At 49.3% G+C, this 18,382-nt stretch overlaps 1 protein-coding gene across 4 annotated transcripts in view; it reads right to left on the bottom strand.

Moving 5' to 3' along the window:
- Positions 1 to 18,382, bottom strand: part of CASQ2 (calsequestrin 2) — a 189,594-nt gene that overhangs the window by 31,080 nt on the left and 140,132 nt on the right. For 2 of the 4 annotated variants that reach the window (XM_073670897.1, XM_073670900.1), the window contains exon 11: positions 11,331 to 11,393. The exons of 1 other annotated variant lie outside the window; for it this stretch is intronic. In XM_073670897.1, the coding sequence (XP_073526998.1) occupies positions 11,331 to 11,393 (63 nt within the window). Of the gene's footprint in view, positions 1 to 10,901; positions 10,957 to 11,330; positions 11,394 to 18,382 lie in introns of those variants that run through there. One more of the 4 variants, XM_073670899.1, reaches the window with a different exon arrangement.

Raw genomic sequence — 18,382 nt, 5'->3', positions numbered from 1 at the left:
GAGAACCACAGGGAGAAACACAGGAGAGAACCACAGGGGGAAACACAGGAGAGAACCACAGGGGAGAATCACAGGGAGAAACATAGGAGAGAACCACATGGAGAAACACAGGAGAGAAACACAGGGGGGGAATCACAGGGGGAAACACAGGGGAGAACACAGGAGAGAAACACAGGAGAGAAACACAGGAGAGAAACACAGGGGAGAAACACAGGAGAGAACCACAGGGGGAAACACAGGGAGAAACACAGGGGAGAACACAGGAGAGAAACACAGGAGAGAAACACAGGAGAGAAACACAGGGGAGAAACACAGGAGAGAACCACAGGGGGAAACACAGGAGAGAAACACAGGAGAGAACCACAGGGGGAAACACAGGGGAAACACAGGAGAGAACCACAGGGGAGAAATACAGGAGAGAAACACAGGAGAGAACCACAGGGGGAAACACAGGAGAGAACCACAGGGGGAAACACAGGAGAGAACCATAGGGAGAAACACAGGAGAGAACCACAGGAAGAAACACAGGAGAGAACCACAGGGGGAAACACAGGAGAGAACCACAGGGAGAAACACAGGAGAGAACCACAGGAAGAAACACAGGAGAGAACCACAGGGGGAAACACAGGAGAGAACCACAGGGAGAAACACAGGAGAGAACCACAGGGAGAAACACAGGAGAGCACCACAGAGAGAAACACAGGAGAGAAACACAGGGAGAAACACAGGAGAGAACCACAGGGGGAAACTCAGGGAGAAACACAGGGGAAAACACAGGAGAGAGCCACAGGGGGAAACACAGGAGAGAATCACAGGGAGAAACACAGGAGAGAACCACAGGGAGAAACACAGGAGAGAACCACAGGGAGAAACACAGGAGAGAACCACAGGAGAGAAATACAGGAGAGAAACACAGGGGAGAAACACAGGAGAGAACCACAGGGGGAAACTCAGGGAGAAACACAGGGGAAAACACAGGAGAGAACCACAGGGAGAAACACAGGAGAGAACCACAGGGAGAAACACAGGAGAGAACCACAGGGGGAAACACAGGAGAGAATCACAGGGAGAAACACAGGAGAGAACCACAGGGAGAAACACAGGAGAGAACCACAGGAGAGAAACACAGGAGAGAACCACAGGGAGAAACACAGGAGAGAACCACAGGGAGAAACACAGGAGAGAACCACAGGGGGAAACACAGGAGAGAATCACAGGGAGAAACACAGGAGAGAGCCACAGGGAGAAACACAGGAGAGAACCACAGGGGAGAACACAGGAGAGAAACCACAGGGAGAAACACAGGAGAGAACCACAGGGGGAAACACAGGAGAGAAACACAGGGAGAAACACAGGAGAGAACCACAGGGAGAAACACAGGAGAGAACCACAGGGAGAAACACAGGAGAGAACCACAGGGGGAAACACAGGAGAGAACCACAGGAGAGAAACACAGGGGAGAAACACAGGAGAGAACCACAGGGGGAAACACAGGGGAGAAACACAGGAGAGAAACACAGGAGAGAACCACAGGAGAGAACCACAGGGAGAAACACAGGAGAGAACCACAGGGAGAAACACAGGAGAGAACCACAGGGGGAAACACAGGAGAGAATCACAGGGAGAAACACAGGAGAGAACCACAGGGAGAAACACAGGAGAGAACCACAGGGAGAAACACAGGAGAGAAACACAGGAGAGAACCACAGGGGGAAACACAGGAGAGAACCACAGGGAGAAACACAGGAGAGAAACACAGGAGAGAACCACAGGGGGAAACACAGGAGAGAATCACAGGGAGAAACACAGGAGAGAACCACAGGGAGAAACACAGGAGAGAAACACAGGGAGAAACACAGGGAGAAACACAGGAGAGAAACACAGGAGAGAAACACAGGGAGAAACACAGGAGAGAACCACAGGGAGAAACACAGGAGAGAACCACAGGGGAAAACACAGGAGAGAACCACAGGGGGAAACACAGGAGAGAATCACAGGGAGAAACACAGGAGAGAACCACAGGGAGAAACACAGGAGAGAAACACAGGGAGGAACACAGGAGAGAACCACAGGGAGAAACACAGGAGAGAACCACAGGGGAAAACACAGGAGAGAACCACAGGGGGAAACACCGGAGAGAAACACAGGAGAGAAACACAGGGAGAAACACAGGAGAGAACCACAGGGAGAAACACAGGAGAGAAACACAGGAGAGAAACACAGGGAGAAACACAGGAGAGAAACACAGGGGGGGAATCACAGGGGGAAACACAGGAGAGAAACCACAGGGGAAAACACAGGAGAGAACCACAGGGGGAAACACAGGAGAGAATCACAGGGAGAAACACAGGAGAGAACCACAGGGAGAAACACAGGAGAGAACCACAGGGGAGAAATACAGGAGAGAAACACAGGGGAGAAACACAGGAGAGAACCACAGGGGGAAACTCAGGGAGAAACACAGGAGAGAAACACAGGAGAGAACCACAGGGAGAAACACAGGAGAGAACCACAGGGGGAAACACAGGAGAGAACCACAGGGAGAATCACAGGGAGAAACATAGGAGAGAACCACATGGAGAAACACAGGAGAGAAACACAGGGGGGGAATCACAGGGGGAAACACAGGAGAGAACCACAGGGGGAAACACAGGAGAGAACCACAGGGGAAAACACAGGAGAGAACCACAGGGGGAAACACAGGAGAGAATCACAGGGAGAAACACAGGAGAGAACCACAGGGAGAAACACAGGAGAGAACCACAGGGGAGAAATACAGGAGAGAAACACAGGGGAGAAACACAGGAGAGAACCACAGGGGGAAACTCAGGGAGAAACACAGGAGAGAAACACAGGAGAGAACCACAGGGAGAAACACAGGAGAGAACCACAGGGGGAAACACAGGAGAGAACCACAGGGGAGAATCACAGGGAGAAACATAGGAGAGAACCACATGGAGAAACACAGGAGAGAAACACAGGGGGGGAATCACAGGGGGAAACACAGGGGAGAACACAGGAGAGAAACACAGGAGAGAAACACAGGAGAGAAACACAGGGGAGAAACACAGGAGAGAACCACAGGGGGAAACACAGGGAGAAACACAGGGGAGAACACAGGAGAGAAACACAGGAGAGAAACACAGGAGAGAAACACAGGGAAGAAACACAGGGGGAAACACAGGGGAAACACAGGAGAGAACGACAGGTGAAAATCACAATGGGAGAACCACAGGGGGAAACACAGGAGAGTACCATAGCGGAAACACAGGGGAGAGCCACAAGGGGAAACACAGGAAAGTACCATAGGGAGAAACACAGGGGGAAACAGATGAGAAAACCACAGAGGGAAACACAGGAGAGAACCACAGGGGGAAACACAGGAGAGAACCACAGGGAGAAACACAGGAGAGAACCACAGGGAGAAACACAGGGGAGAACCACAGGGGGAAACACAGGAGAGAACCATAGGGGGAAACACAGGAGAGAACCACAGGGGGAAACACAGGAGAGAACCACAGGGGGAAACACAGGAGAGAACCACAAGGGGAAACACAGGAGAGAACCACATGGAGAAACACAGGGGAAACACAGGAGGGAACCACAAGGGGAAACACAGGAGAGAACCACAGGGAGAAACACAGGGGAAACACAGGAGGGAACCACAGGGGGAAACACAGGGGAGAAACACAGGAGGGAACCACAAGGGGAAACACAGGAGGGAACCACAAGGGGAAACACAGGGGAGAAACACAGGAGGGAACCACAAGGGGAAACACAGGAGAGAACCACAGGGGGAAACACAGGAGAGAACCACAGGGGGAAACACAGGGGGGAATCACAGGGAGAAACACAGGAGAGAACCACAGGAGAGGAACACAGGAGAGAAGCACAGGGAGAAACACAGGGGAGAAACACAGGGGGAAACACAGGGGAGAAACACAGGGGAGAAACACAGGGGAGAACCACAGAGAGAAACAAAAGAGAGAAACACAGGGGAGAAACACAGGGGAGAAACACAGGGGAGAACCACAGAGAGAAACAAAAGAGAGAAACACAGGGGGGAAACATAGGAGAGAAAAACAGGTGAGAAACACAGGAAAGAAACAAAGGGAGAAACACAGGAGAGAACCACAGGGAGAAACACAGGAGAGAATCACAGGGAGAAACACAGGAGAGAACCACAGGGAGAAACACAGGAGAGAACCACAGGGAGAAACACAGGAGAGAACCACAGGGAGAAACACAGGAGAGAACCACAGGGAGAAACACAGGAGAGAACCACAGGGGGAAACACAGGAGAGAAACACAGGGAGAAACACAGGAGAGAACCACAGGGGGAAACACAGGAGAGAACCACAGGGAGAAACACAGGAGAGAATCACAGGAGGAAACATGGGAGAGAAACATTGGAGAAAATACAGGACATAACCACAGGGGAAAACACAGGAGAGAACCACAGGGGGAAATACTGGAAAGAAAGACAGGGGAAAAACAGGAGTGAACCATATGTGGAATCATGGGAGAAACACAGGAGAGAGCCACAAGGGAGAAACACAGGGGAGATACACAGGAGGGAACTACAGGAGAGAACCATAGGTGAAAATCACAATGGGAGAACCACACGGGACAATCAGAGGAGATATTTACAGGAGAGAACCACAAAAGAGGGCCACAGGAGGAAACACTGGAGAAAACCACAAGAGAGAACAACAGGGGGAACACAGGAGAGAACCACAGGGGGAAACACAGGAGAGAACCACAGGGAGAAACACAGGAGAGAACCACAGGGAGAAACACAGGAGAGAACCACAGGGAGAAACACAGGAGAGAACCACAGGGAGAAACACAGGAGAGAACCACAGGGGGAAACACACGAGAGAACCACAAGGGAGAAACACACGAGAGAACCACAGGGGGAAACACAGGAGAGAACCACAGGGAGAACACAGGAGAGAACTATAGGTGGAAACATGGGAGAAACACAGGTGAGAACCACAAGGAAGAACCACAGGGGGAATACAGGAGAGGACCATAGGGGGAAACACAGGAGAAACACAGGAGAGAACCATAGTGGGAAACACACGAGAGAACCACAAGGGAGAAACACAAGAGGAAACTACAGTAGAGAACCACAGGGAGAAACACAGGAAAGAACCACAGGGGGAAACACAGGGGAGAAACACAGGAGAGAACCACAGGGGGAAACACAGGAGAGAACCACAGGAAGAAACACAGGGGAGAAACACAGGAGAGAACCACAGGGAGAAACACAGGAGGAAACACAGGAGAGAACCACAGGGGAAAATACAGGAGAGAACCACAGGAGAGAAACACAGGGAGAAACACAGGAGAGAAACACAGGAGAGAAACACAGGGAGAAACACAGGAGAGAACCACAGGAGGGAAACACAGGAGGAAACACAGGAGAGAACCACAGGGGGAAACACAGGAGAGAACCACAGGGGAAAATACAGGAGAGAAACACAGGAGAGAAACACAGGAGAGAACCACAGGGGGAAACACAGGAGAGAAACACAGGGAGAAACACAGGAGAGAACCACAGGGGAAACACAGGAGAGAAACACAGGGAGAAACACAGGAGAGAACCACAGGGGAAACACAGGAGAGAAACACAGGAGAGAACCACAGGGGGAAACACAGGGGAGAAACACAAGGGGAGAAACACAGGAGAGAATCACAGGAGAGAAACACAGGGGAAAATACAGGAGAGAACCACAGGGGGAAACACAAGAGGAAACTACAGTAGAGAACCACAGGGGGAAACACAGGAGAGAACCACAGGGGAGAAACACAGGAGAGAAACACAGGAGAGAAACACAGGAGAGAAACACAGAGGGAAACACAGGAGAGAAACACAGGAGAGAACCACAAGGGAGAAACACAAGAGGAAACTACAGTAGAGAACCACAGGGGGAAACACAGGAGAGAACCACAGGGGAGAAACACAGGAGAGAACCACAGGGAGAAACACAGGAGAGAAACACAGGAGAGAATCACAAGGGGAAACACAAGAGGAAACTACAGTAGAGAACCACAGGGAGAAACACAGGAGAGAACCACAGGGAGAAACACAGGGGGAAATACAGGAGAGAACCACAGGGAGAAACACAGGAGAGAACCACATGGAGAAACACAGGAGAGAACCACAGGGAGAAACACAGGGAGAAACACAGGAGAGAACCACAGGGGGAAACACAGGAGAGAACCACAGGGGAGAAACACAGGAGAGAACCACAGGGAGAAACACAGGAGAGAACCACATGGAGAAACACAGGAGAGAACCACAGGGAGAAACACAGGGAGAAACACAGGAGAGAACCACAGGGGGAAATACAGGAGAGAACCACAGGGGGAAACACAGGAGAGAACCACAGGGGAGAAACACAGGAGAGAACCACAGGGAGAAACACAGGGAGAAACACAGGAGAGAACCACAGGGGGAAACACAGGAGAGAACCACAGGGGAGAAACACAGGAGAGAACCACAGGGAGAAACACAGGGAGAAACACAGGAGAGAACCACAGGGGGAAATACAGGAGAGAACCACAGGGGGAAATACAGGAGAGAACCACAGAGAGAAACACAGGAGAGAAACACAGGAGAGAAACACAGGGAGAAACATAGGAGAGAACCACAGGGAGAAACACAGGGGGGAAACACAGGAGAGAACCACAGGAAGAAACACAGGAGAGAACCACAGGAAGAAACACAGGAGAGAAACACAGGAGAGAACCACAGGGGGAAACACAGGAGAGAACCACAGGAAGAAACACAGGAGAGAACCACAGGAAGAAACACAGGAGAGAACCACAGGAAGAAACACAGGAGAGAACCACAGGAAGAAACACAGGAGAGAAACACAGGAGAGAACCACAGGGGGAAACACAGGAGAGAACCACAGGAAGAAACACAGGAGAGAACCACAGGAAGAAACACAGGAGAGAACCACAGGGAGAAACACAGGAGAGAACCACAGGGGAAACATAGGAGAGAACCACAGGGGGAAACACAGGAGAGAACCACAGGGGAAACACAGGAGAGAACCACAGGGGGAAACACAGGAGAGAACCACAGGGGAAACACAGGAGAGAACCATAGGGAGAAACACAGGAGAGAACCACAAGGGGAAACACAGGAGAGAACCACAGGGGGAAACACAGGAGAGAACCACAGGGGAAACACAGGAGAGAACCACAAGGGGAAACATAGGAGAGAACCACAGGGGGAAACACAGGAGAGAACCACAGGGGAAACACAGGAGAGAACCATAGGGAGAAACACAGGAGAGAACCACAAGGGGAAACACAGGAGAGAACCATAGGGAGAAACACAGGAGAGAACCACAAGGGGAAACACAGGAGAGAACCATAGGGAGAAACACAGGAGAGAACCACAAGGGGAAACACAGGAGAGAACCACAGGGGGAAACACAGGAGAGAACCACAGGGGGAAACACAGGAGAGAACCACAGGGGAAACACAGGAGAGAACCATAGGGAGAAACACAGGAGAGAACCACAAGGGGAAACACAGGAGAGAACCACAGGGGAAACACAGGAGAGAACCATAGGGAGAAACACAGGAGAGAACCACAAGGGGAAACACAGGAGAGAACCACAGGGGAAACACAGGAGAGAACCATAGGGGGAAACACAGGAGAGAACCACAAGGGGAAACACAGGAGAGAACCACAGGGGAAACACAGGAGAGAACCATAGGGGGAAACACAGGAGAGAACCACAGGGGAAACACAGGAGAGAACCATAGGGAGAAACACAGGAGAGAACCACAAGGGGAAACACAGGAGAGAACCACAGGGGAAACACAGGAGAGAACCATAGGGGGAAACACAGGAGAGAACCACAGGGGAAACACAGGAGAGAACCATAGGGAGAAACACAGGAGAGAACCACAAGGGGAAACACAGGAGAGAACCACAGGGAGAAACACAGGAGAGAACCACAGGGGGAAACACAGGAGAGAACCACAAGGGGAAACACAGGAGAGAACCACAGGGAGAAACACAGGAGAGAACCACAGGGGGAAACACAGGAGAGAACCACAGGGGGAAACACAGGAGAGAACCACAGGGGAAACACAGGAGAGAACCACAAGGGGAAACACAGGAGAGAACCACAGGGGGAAACACAGGAGAGAACCACAGGAAGAAACACAGGAGAGAAACACAGGAGAGAACCACAGGAAGAAACACAGGAGAGAAACACAGGAGAGTACCACAGGGGAGAACGACAGGTGAAAATCACAATGGGAGAACCACAGGGGAAAACACAGGAGAGTACCATAGCGGAAACACAGGGGAGAACCACATGGAGAAACACAGGAGAGAAAAACAGGGGGAAACACAACAGAACCACAGAGGGAAACACAGGAGAGAACCATAGGTATTAAGTCTGTGTGATTCCTGTTCTGACCTCGCCCCGTTTCCTGAATATTCTTTTGTCTTTCATTTTTGTTCCTTGTCTGCCTTCCTGGTTCTGACCCGGCAACCTAACCTTCCCTGCCAGTCTGTCCCATCAATGAGTGCCTACTCTAAGGACTCAACTTAGGTACCCTATATGAGTCCACATTCCTGTACAGAACTTAAAGGGTGAAGGCTAGGGCACCCCGGGACCTGATATTGTAGCCTGTGCAAAGACTGTCTATGGAAGCCTTATAAGACCTATTGCGACCACGAACAGAGCCACGTTATAGAATATCTGCCCCTTTATGTGCTACCTCAAAGCCGTCAGGGGATTAATTTTAATCTAAATATGATGTCAGTAAAGTTCTGTCCATCAGTCTGAGGACTCTGAACACGTTCCTTTTCTTGCTGAAGGTGCACTTGTTGTTACAAATCGTGGTTCTGTTCTCCCACCTGGGAATGGAGCAGGTCCAGTACCACGCTACTCTAGTTGCAAGCGCCGCCATTGTCCTGACCTTGGAGGAAGAGTTACCACACGTGAAGGGAAACTGTCCCAATCTTGTGGACCATTGAGTTCTGGTGTTCTGGGATGAGTGCGGATGCGGGACGCCATGTCTCTCACTGATTTCTCTGTTCGGGGAAGATGGGACGCTGTCTTCCCCGGTTGCCAGGCAACGCAGAACGATTCTTTGTCTGGCACTAAGCAATGGTGGCTATCAGGGAGTGGCTGTCTGGGCATGATTGAGAGGTAATCAACACCTGATCATTAGGCGGGCTATATAATCCTGCTCCCTGCTCAGTCCTTTGCTGTTTATTGCAGTTCTTATGTGCTTGGTGGTGAGTGGTGCTTCCATTAGGTTTTGCTATCTTTTCAGGGGTTTTCCTTCCCATTTTCTCTTCTGGTTTTACTTCCTGGGGTTCTTTCAGAGGTACTCACCTGGTCCTCGACTAGGCACCAGCCGCATCACCAGATGCCAGCTGTCCGGCGACAGTGGGCCTGGGAAGGGCTCTGTCAAAGTCCTCCTTCCATTTACTGGGAGCTGAGTGAAGAGTATTTCATTTTATATATAGATGGATCTGGTCAAGTAGCTTACTGACAAGATGCATGGTCTTTTGGGAATGTTCCAGGATTTGGAGGCACCGTAAACCAGCATAGCCAGACCCTGGCTCAGAGGGTCCCTCTGACACAGGAAAGTTCTAACCCTAGTCCTACAGTGGGGTCATTCTCATAGAACCTACGGTGTCTCTGCCTGATTTTTTGGGGGGGAGTTCGGAAACAATTTAATAATTTTAAGGAGGGGTGCAAATTATATTTCCAACTTCGCCATTTTTCCTCCGGAATGAAGGTACTCGGGTGGGTCTTATTATTTCCCTTCTTAGAGGGGATCCCCAGGCTTGGGAATTTTCAATACCCTCAGGTTCACCCATACTTTCGTCAGTGGAAGAATTTTTTAAGGCTATGGGGCAGATTTATGATGAACCAGACCGGGTGGCTTGAGCTGAATCCCATCTTAAGGCATTGTGTCAGCGGGACCTCACTGCAGAGGAATACTGCTCCCTGTTTTGTAGGTGGGCCATAGAGACTGGGTAGATCGATACCGCTCTTCATAGTACTTTCCAATCTGGGCTTATTGAACATATTAAAGATATACTAGTGCACCTCTCTCCTCCCTGGTCGTTGGAGGCCGCCATGACTTTAGCTGTGCGACTTGATCGGAGAAGACTGGAGAGATGTTGGCAAAAATTGTCCTCTGGGCGGAATTCATCCATTCCCTCTGCCAGTCCTGAGGCTGAGGGAGAATCCATGCAGCTTGGTGGAGTTGGTACCTGCCGGGAGTCAAGGCAGCAAAGATGGCGTCGGCTACAGTGTCTTTTATCCAGTTCCTCATGCCATCTGGTTTGTGAATGTCCACAACTGGAGCTGGCGGGAAATGATGGCACTTAACTGGGTTCGGGGGTCCCCAGTTATGTGCTCAGGTACCCCTAGCAAAGAAATTCCGTTTACCCATTGTTATCACATTTAGCGTGTGGAGGGTAATGCTTTTGTTGATTGTCAGACTGAGATAAGTTTTTTAAATGCTGCCGTGGCCAAAGAGTTGGAGGTTTCTCTTATCTTCTTGGATGCTTCTATAACATTATCTTCTCTTGATAATTCTCCCCTTGTCCAGAGTATTGGTTACCACACCGCCAAACTGGTATCTATCACCACAGGTTGTCTGCATAAGGAAGAGGCATGCTTTTTTATTTTACAGGATCTTTCTACTGCTGTGGTGTTAGGTCTCCCTTGGGTTCGCACTCATTTGACTGGCAAAGGGGGGATATTGTTAAGTGGTCCTCCAACTGCCAATCCCTTTGTATAATCAAGCCTCCTAAGGTAGTAGGTTCCACTTCTCAGGTCCCATGGTATGTGGCAGAGTTCCCACAGGTGTTCTCCAAAGAGGTCTCCCAGAAATTACCTCCACATAGAACTTATGACTGTTCCATCCGGCTCATTGAGATGGCAAAGTTACCTAAGGGCAGAATTTTTAACCTGTCAGAACCTGAGAGGTAAACCATGAGGGAATATATTCGGGAAAATTTGAAAAATGGGATTATTCACCATTCTAAATCCCCGGTTGGAGCAGGGTTCTTTTTTGCGGCTAAAAAGGATGGCGGTTTGAGACCGTGTATTGACTATCGTGAGCTGAATCGCATAACTATAACCAGTACCCGCTCCCACTCATCCCTGACCTCTTTAACCAACTGGTGGGGGCAAGTTGGTTTACTAAGCTGGATCTCCATGGGCTTTTAATTTAGTTTGCAATCTTGTTGTGTCCTCTGTTTCTTCAGACATGACTAGAAAAGATCCTTGGATCTCAAGATCTCGCCCGCACAATATTCTCACCCAAAAATGTTCCTCCTCAGTTCCGTCTGTGAGTACTCTTCCAATCCCAGGATTCCGGTCACCCTGTGATTAATAATAAATACTATTTGACTTGTTTTCAGGTATTTTTGGTTGCCATTTATAGTTCAGGTCAGTAGGGAATATAAACTAAAAAATACCAAGAATCCATCCTACGGGACTACTTCAGTCATTACCTATTCCCAGAAATCCCTGGCGCCAGCTCTCCCTGGATTTTATTACTGATCTGTCCTCTTTTTTTGGGAGAACTGTCCTTTGCGGGCACTTGATAGATTTAATAGACAGCTTTATTTTGCTCTAGTTTTCTAATTCTCAAAACCTTAAGCAGGTTCCTTATCAAACATATTGTACGCTTGCGTGGGATTCCAGAAAACATTCTTCCCAACCAGGGACCCAGTTCATTTGACCACTGTGATGGATAATCCAAAGGTCAAAACATCTGTTGATAAATTAAAGTTTATCTGCCCTTAAGTCATAGAGAACTTGAGGAAGGCGTAGGGTGGTCAGTCCTCAGCTGCTAATAAAAGACGTTCTAGGGGCCCAAGCTTTGGAGTTGGGGACAAGGTTTGGTTGTCCATGAAAAATATCAAGCTTAAGGTGGTCCCTTCTGCTGAGCTGGTCCAGATTTATTGGTCCGACTCCTTATCAAATACTTGAGGTTATTAACCTCCAGCTTTCTGCCTAATGTAACGCTGGAGGGCGAATTTAATGCTGGTGGATGTGGACCCATTGCGCCATGGACTGGGATTACCCTAGAGTGGCATGAGTAGGAGTGTGCCAGGTCTTCACTGGTGATGAGGAAAGACTGGGCTGCCGGTAGACACCAGGTTCCACTCCAGAGCAATCCACCGGACTGCAGCAGCTGACTTGGGCGGTCAGAGATATGAGTACGAGATACAGGAGGGCGAAGACAGAGACGAGAGCAGATGGTCCAAGGTCGGGGCTGGCAACACAGGGTCAGGATACATAGCTAAGGTCAGGAGAGGTGAGGTCAGACAGGATAGGTATGTGAGCCGAGTCACAATAGGAGAAACAAAACACAAAAGCACAAACTGCACACTATCAGAGTGAACTGACTAGGAACCAACATTCAGGCAGAGCGTGGTGGGTGGCGCTGCCTAATATAGGACCGGCTGGCAAGGGATAGGTCAGGGAACCTAATCTCTGCAGGACACAGCAGGGTTAAATTCCTGCAGAGACCCGCCACACCCCGCTAAGGCCAAATGGAATCCACATGCTGAAAAGCCACAAGGTGACCATGGTGAGTAGGGCAGCTCAGAGAAGGCATGCGAGTTACCACCATCACAGTACCCCTCCTTATGCCTCTCCCTTTTTAGGTCAGACCGCCGAGGAAACATCTCAGGAATGGTAGGTGTGCAGAGTTTTTTGGCAGACTTGCTTCTGGAAGATTCACTATCACTAGCATCCTGTGAACAGGTGGCCATAACGCCCTGAACACCCTTGGCCAGCTTGGGTTTATGTCCCCAGGACAGTATTCTCCTCCTTCTAGTTGAAGCCAAGGTCTTATTCCAAGAGACATCACCTACGCGAGCAGGAGCCGCTTCAAGAACCTTAGCTGGGTTACGAGTCTCAAGCAGTGAAGGCAGGACCGAAGGCAGGGAATTCGGGGACTTGTCAAGACCTTGGTGAAGCAAGTGGTAGAACACGATGATGACCATTGAAGCACCTGACTGGTGGACCAGTCAATAACCAGCGTGTGAAGATGGATCCATGGACCATGGTTCATATTACTGAACGCCCGCTCTCTTTTACCGTGGGCAGAACACTACTCAGACAACACAGAGTGATGGTAAACAGTGTGGCAATAATTTATTGATCCACAAGCAATCACTAACATATAGAACAGTCCCAGCAAATACCCAAGATGGTGGGAGTTACAGAGTCTCACCCTACCGCTCGCCCTCCAGGTTTAGAGCAGTGAGATATGTGGCCAGGTGACCTGATTGTTCCAACCTGGATTCTTGAAATCGTCTCTGAGAGTTCAGAAATGGTCAATGGAGCAGATCTGTATTTTTCCAGACAGGGCTGTGGTCCCTTAGGCTGACATCCTGTAGAGTCTCTCAGAATAGATGCAGAGACTCCCTTTTTATAGTTCACATTTGTCCTTTCAAGCCATCATTCACAGGTCAAGGGTTAGGGATCAAGATATTAATTCACAATGCTCGAGTATCCACAGCTCGTCCCCTAATTTTTACTGGCAAACACCCTACAATGGTATTGCAAAAAAGGTAGACAATATGTTGTGGGAGCTGATATAAGATATAGATAACAGCCATTCATCAATTACCAAATATCAACTCAAGTAATCAACATTCAGGTTTATATACGAACAATAGTCTGTGTTGAGCAACCAAAGAAGAACACAAGTTCAAAAGTCAACATAAAAATAAAGGTATATTGCACCTGGCCTAAGGAATGTATGTCTGGCATAATTTAGAAGAAAAGCTGTGTCGTCATAGGTACTGACAGGTTAGAACCGACCTGGCATGTTCCTCGAAAAAAGAAGACTCTTGAGCCGGTTCTAGAGCATACTCATGGAAACAGAGATCAATTCTAGTAGCGAGGTATATAAGGGCATCCAGAAGGATGGTAGATCTCTGCCAGCCAACTCATCCTGATACGACCAGACAGGTCCTGCCAGAAGGTTGCCACCAGAGCTTCTTCATTCCATGCCAGCTATGCTTTTAGGGTGCCAGCATAAGGCATACTGAGACATAGTATCCGTGCCCTGTCTTAGAGTCAGCAGGGATGAGGCGGAAGATGAGGTGCGGCCAGGTCCTCAATATTACCCTAAACATCTCCAAGAATCTCCCAACATTTTGAGTCTCAGGACCTCCATGTTCCCAAATAGGGTTTGCCCAAGCCAGGGCTCATCCAAACAGTAGACAGACCATGAACACAATCTTGGTCTGGTATTAAGCAAAAAGATGACTGTGGAGAGTGAAATGGATCTGACACTGGTATATGAAGCCGCAACTCTCCTTGGGGTTTCCATCGAAGCAGGAAGGAAGTGGAAGCTGGAGTTTAGCAGTTCCACCAGAAACTGGAGCATTAGGCTGTTCCCTTGGAGAGGTTGACTGTCCAGAGTAGAGATGAGCGTTGTTCTACTCGAACTGTTCGCCAATCTCAAATTCGAGCTGTTTTGGGCGGTGTTCGAGCCGGTCAGCGAACATGAACAATTTGAGAAAAATTCGGCTGTTCGAGGTTATGTTCGATAACTGTTCGTGCACCAAAATCATAACTGGATTTTTTCTCAGTAATGATGAAAATTAATGTTAATACGCAGTTTGAGTGTACAGCGGGGCGGGGGGAGGGGCAGGGGATGGATCTCTGCAGGAACAATGAAGATCTCCATTTTTTTTTCTCTTTCCCGCATTTGCAGTGGGGAGGTGCAATCTGTCAGCCTATCAGCAGCGCACACACGGAGCGAAGTGCTTTTTTTCACACAAGCAAGGGCATGTGTGATTGGCAGTGTATGTCACATGTCCTTGCCCTATAAGACCAAGCCATTTTCCCCGTCGCCACCATTTTCTCACTGCTGCAGCTGCGTGTTAGACGGCACCGCTGTTGCTGTGTGCGCTATACCTTGTTAATTTCAAGCCAATTTTCGCACAAATATACAGATAGCTTGGGAGTAGGGAATAGTTGTGATTGCAGTCCTTTTAAGGACTAGGTTACAGCATTTCCTACGACTTTTATCAGGCAGGTCTGTGCTCTTAAATAGATAGATTGTGGGAGTAAAGACTAATTGTAATTGGAGTCCTTTTCAGGACTAGGTTACATCAGTTCCTATCAGTTTTTGCCAGGCAGGTCTGTGCCAGTGCTGTGCAAGTTTTTTTCACAGCATTTGGCTGAATCTAGCAAAGCTAATCCTTTTTGGCCTATTGCAGAGTGTGTTAGTCAGTGGAGTAGCCTATCTGTGTTGCAAGATATACCACCTGTGTATAGAATACCAATTTTTTTACTGCACCTAGTGAAGTAAAATCTTTTGGGCATAGCATCATTCTATTAGTCCATCTATACTGACCTCCATCAGGTTGCAAACTGAATATAATTTTTTTCTGCATCTAGCTCTGAAAAAATATTTGGGCTTCTAGCTGTGTGTGGGACTTGTTCTATTAGTCCATCTATACTGACCTCCATCAGGTTGCAAATTAAAAATAATTTTTTTCTTCATTTAGCTCTGAAAAAATATTTGGGCTTCTAGCGGTGTGTGGGACTTGTTCTATTAGTCCTTCTATACTGACCTCCATCAGGTTGCAAATTAAAAATAATTTTTTTCTTCATTTAGCTCTGAAAAAATATTTGGGCTTCTAGCAGTGTGTGGGACTTGTTCTATTAGTCCTTCTATACTGACCTCCATCAGGTTGCAAATTAAAAATAATTTTTTTCTGCATCTAACCCAGCCAATAGTTTTGGCCTAATACCACAGTTTGGCCACTCAGCTCTGCTCGGTTACCATCCATTGTTTTTTTGTGCAAACAACTCCAGAGTTGTGAATTAGTTAACCACCAAAATGAGTGGAAAAAGGCCTGCTGCTGGTGGAAAGGGGAATAGGCGTGTTGGGAAGGGGAAAAAAGGTTGTGTCCGTGGGGTAGGTGCAGAAGAAAGACCATCTTCCAGCCAAACTAAAATGTCTACTTCTTTTAGCGGACAATGTGATAAGATCCCTTTCTTACGGCCACGCCAATCGCTACAAATTCCAGATGAGGCACAAAAACAGCAGGTGCTTCAACGGATATCAAGTGCTCCTTTAAGTGGGCTCTCCTCCACATCAACTTCAACATCACAAATACTCCAGTCCTCAAAGGTGTCACCCCAATCGCACTTGCTTCCTCACAGCTCCCAAATCTCCAGCTGCCCGTCTGAGTATGAGGTAGAACAGATGGTTGAGTCTGCAGAGCTGTTTACTCATACTATAGCCTGGGAATCAGAGGTCGACTCCAGCGCTTCTGTGAATCCAGACGAGGAAATGATCTGCACTGATGCCCAGAATCTTTATGAGTCGGATCCAGGACCAGACGCAGAAGGTTCTGACCATAATGTAGACCCTCATTCCCAAACTGTAACTCCTGTTGGTGGAGACAATGAGGAAGACGATGATAAGACTCAAATACCTGATTGGAGCGACAACTTTAGTTTTTTGTCAGGGCAGGAACAGGTTGGCTCTGAGGACGACGGGTGTGATAACGCACAGGGTGATGATGATGAGGTCGGAGATCCCACTTACTGTCAACCCACAGTCAGCCAAGAGATGAGGTCAGCAGAGGAGGTGGAGGAAGATGCTAGTGACGACGAGGTCAGGTTGCGCCTTCCTGGACAGAGACGTAGTACTGGAAGCACGTCAACAACTGCATCCTCAAACACAACTCTGCCTCTCACCACAAGTCGTGGTGGCTCTTCAGGTCGCATGGGTGCTAAGCCTTGCATAGCCTGGGCATTTTTTCAGATCGATAAAGATGACCCAACTCGTGTTATCTGTAACATTTGTCAGCAAAAGCTAAGTAGAGGCCAAAAAATACATAGTTTGAGTACTTCATGCATGAACCGGCACATGGACATGAAGCATAAGTTGCAGTGGGAAGCTCAGTGTGCTACAATGCGGTCTAGCCGGCCGGGCCAACCACCGTCTGCCATATCTTGTGCATCCGCGGCCTCTTCATCCTCTGTGACTGGGGGGACAGCAGTCACACCTGTTTTGGGGCGCAGACCTGCCACCTCTTTACCCGCAACAGCCAGCGTGATTGGCAGGTCATCATTTTCTTTGGAGGTGGTAACACCAGCTGGTCTTGAGCGCTGTCCGACATCGATAGCACCACCTTTGGATCAAGGCAACCTAACATGTCCGCCTGCATCTTCCTCACAGACCGGCAGTTTGCCGGGGACACCCTTATCAACCCCGTCTAAGCACAATAGCCAGCCCTCGGTCCCTCAGATGTGGACAAGTAAAAGACCATTTCCTCCTAGCCATGAGAAAGCTAAGAGGTTGAATTTCACCATCTGCAAGCTCTTGGCTACAGAAATGCTGCCTTTCCGCCTGGTGGACACAGAGGATTTTCGAGACCTTATGTCCGTCGCAGTGCCCCAGTACCAGATGCCCAGTCGGCACTACTTCTCAAAGAAAGGTGTGCCTGCGCTCCACCAGCATGTCGCACACAACATCACCGCTTCTTTGAGAAACTCTGTGTGTGACAGGGTGCATTTCACCACAGACACTTGGACGAGTAGGCATGGACAGGGGCGTTACATGTCGCTGACTGGGCACTGGGTAACTATGGTGACAGCAGGACAAGGGGCTGCTGTCCAAGTCTTGCCGTCCCCACGAGTTGTGCGTCAATCCTCTTTATGTCATTTTTCCTCCACTGCTTCTGCCTCCTCAACCTCCTCTCGGTCTTCCACCTGCACCCAAAGCCTGTCTGGTCATGCCACAAGCTTTCTAACTGCGCAGAAGGGATCCTGCACACCTCCTTACTATGCTAGCAGTAGGGCTCAACGTCATCAGGCGGTTTTTACATTGAAATGTCTGGGAAATGTGAGTCACACAGCTGAGGAGTTGTGGTCAGCTCTGGAGAACCAATTTCATGAATGGTTGTCTCCACTGGACCTGAAACCAGGGAAGGCCGTGTGCGACAATGCTGCAAACCTGGGTGCGGCCCTTCGCCGGGGCAATGTCACACACGTGCCTTGTATGGCTCACGTGTTGAACCTGGTTGTCCAGCAATTTTTAGCCCACTATCCCAGACTAGATGGCCTTCTGCAGAGGGCACGGTCGCTGTGTGCTCACTTCCGCCGTTCGCATCCCGCAGCTCAGCGACTTACATCTCTACAGAAGTCGTTGGGCCTGCCACTTCACCGGCTAAAATGCGATGTGCCTACCCGGTGGAATTCAACTCTGCACATGTTGCAGCGACTGTGGCAGCACCGACAAGCCCTGGTGCAATACGTTCTGACGTATAGCCTGGGCCAACGAGATTCAGAGGTGGGGCAAATCACGCTGGAGGAGTGGTCTCAGA

The sequence above is a fragment of the Phyllobates terribilis genome, unplaced genomic scaffold (genome assembly GCF_046119375.1).
Source record: "Phyllobates terribilis strain yellow unplaced genomic scaffold, ASM4611937v1 Scaffold_2__4_contigs__length_985480577, whole genome shotgun sequence".
Taxonomy (NCBI): Eukaryota; Metazoa; Chordata; class Amphibia; order Anura; family Dendrobatidae; genus Phyllobates; species Phyllobates terribilis.
Note: the sequence above shows the minus strand (reverse complement) of the source record. Positions and strands in the feature narration are given on the sequence as shown.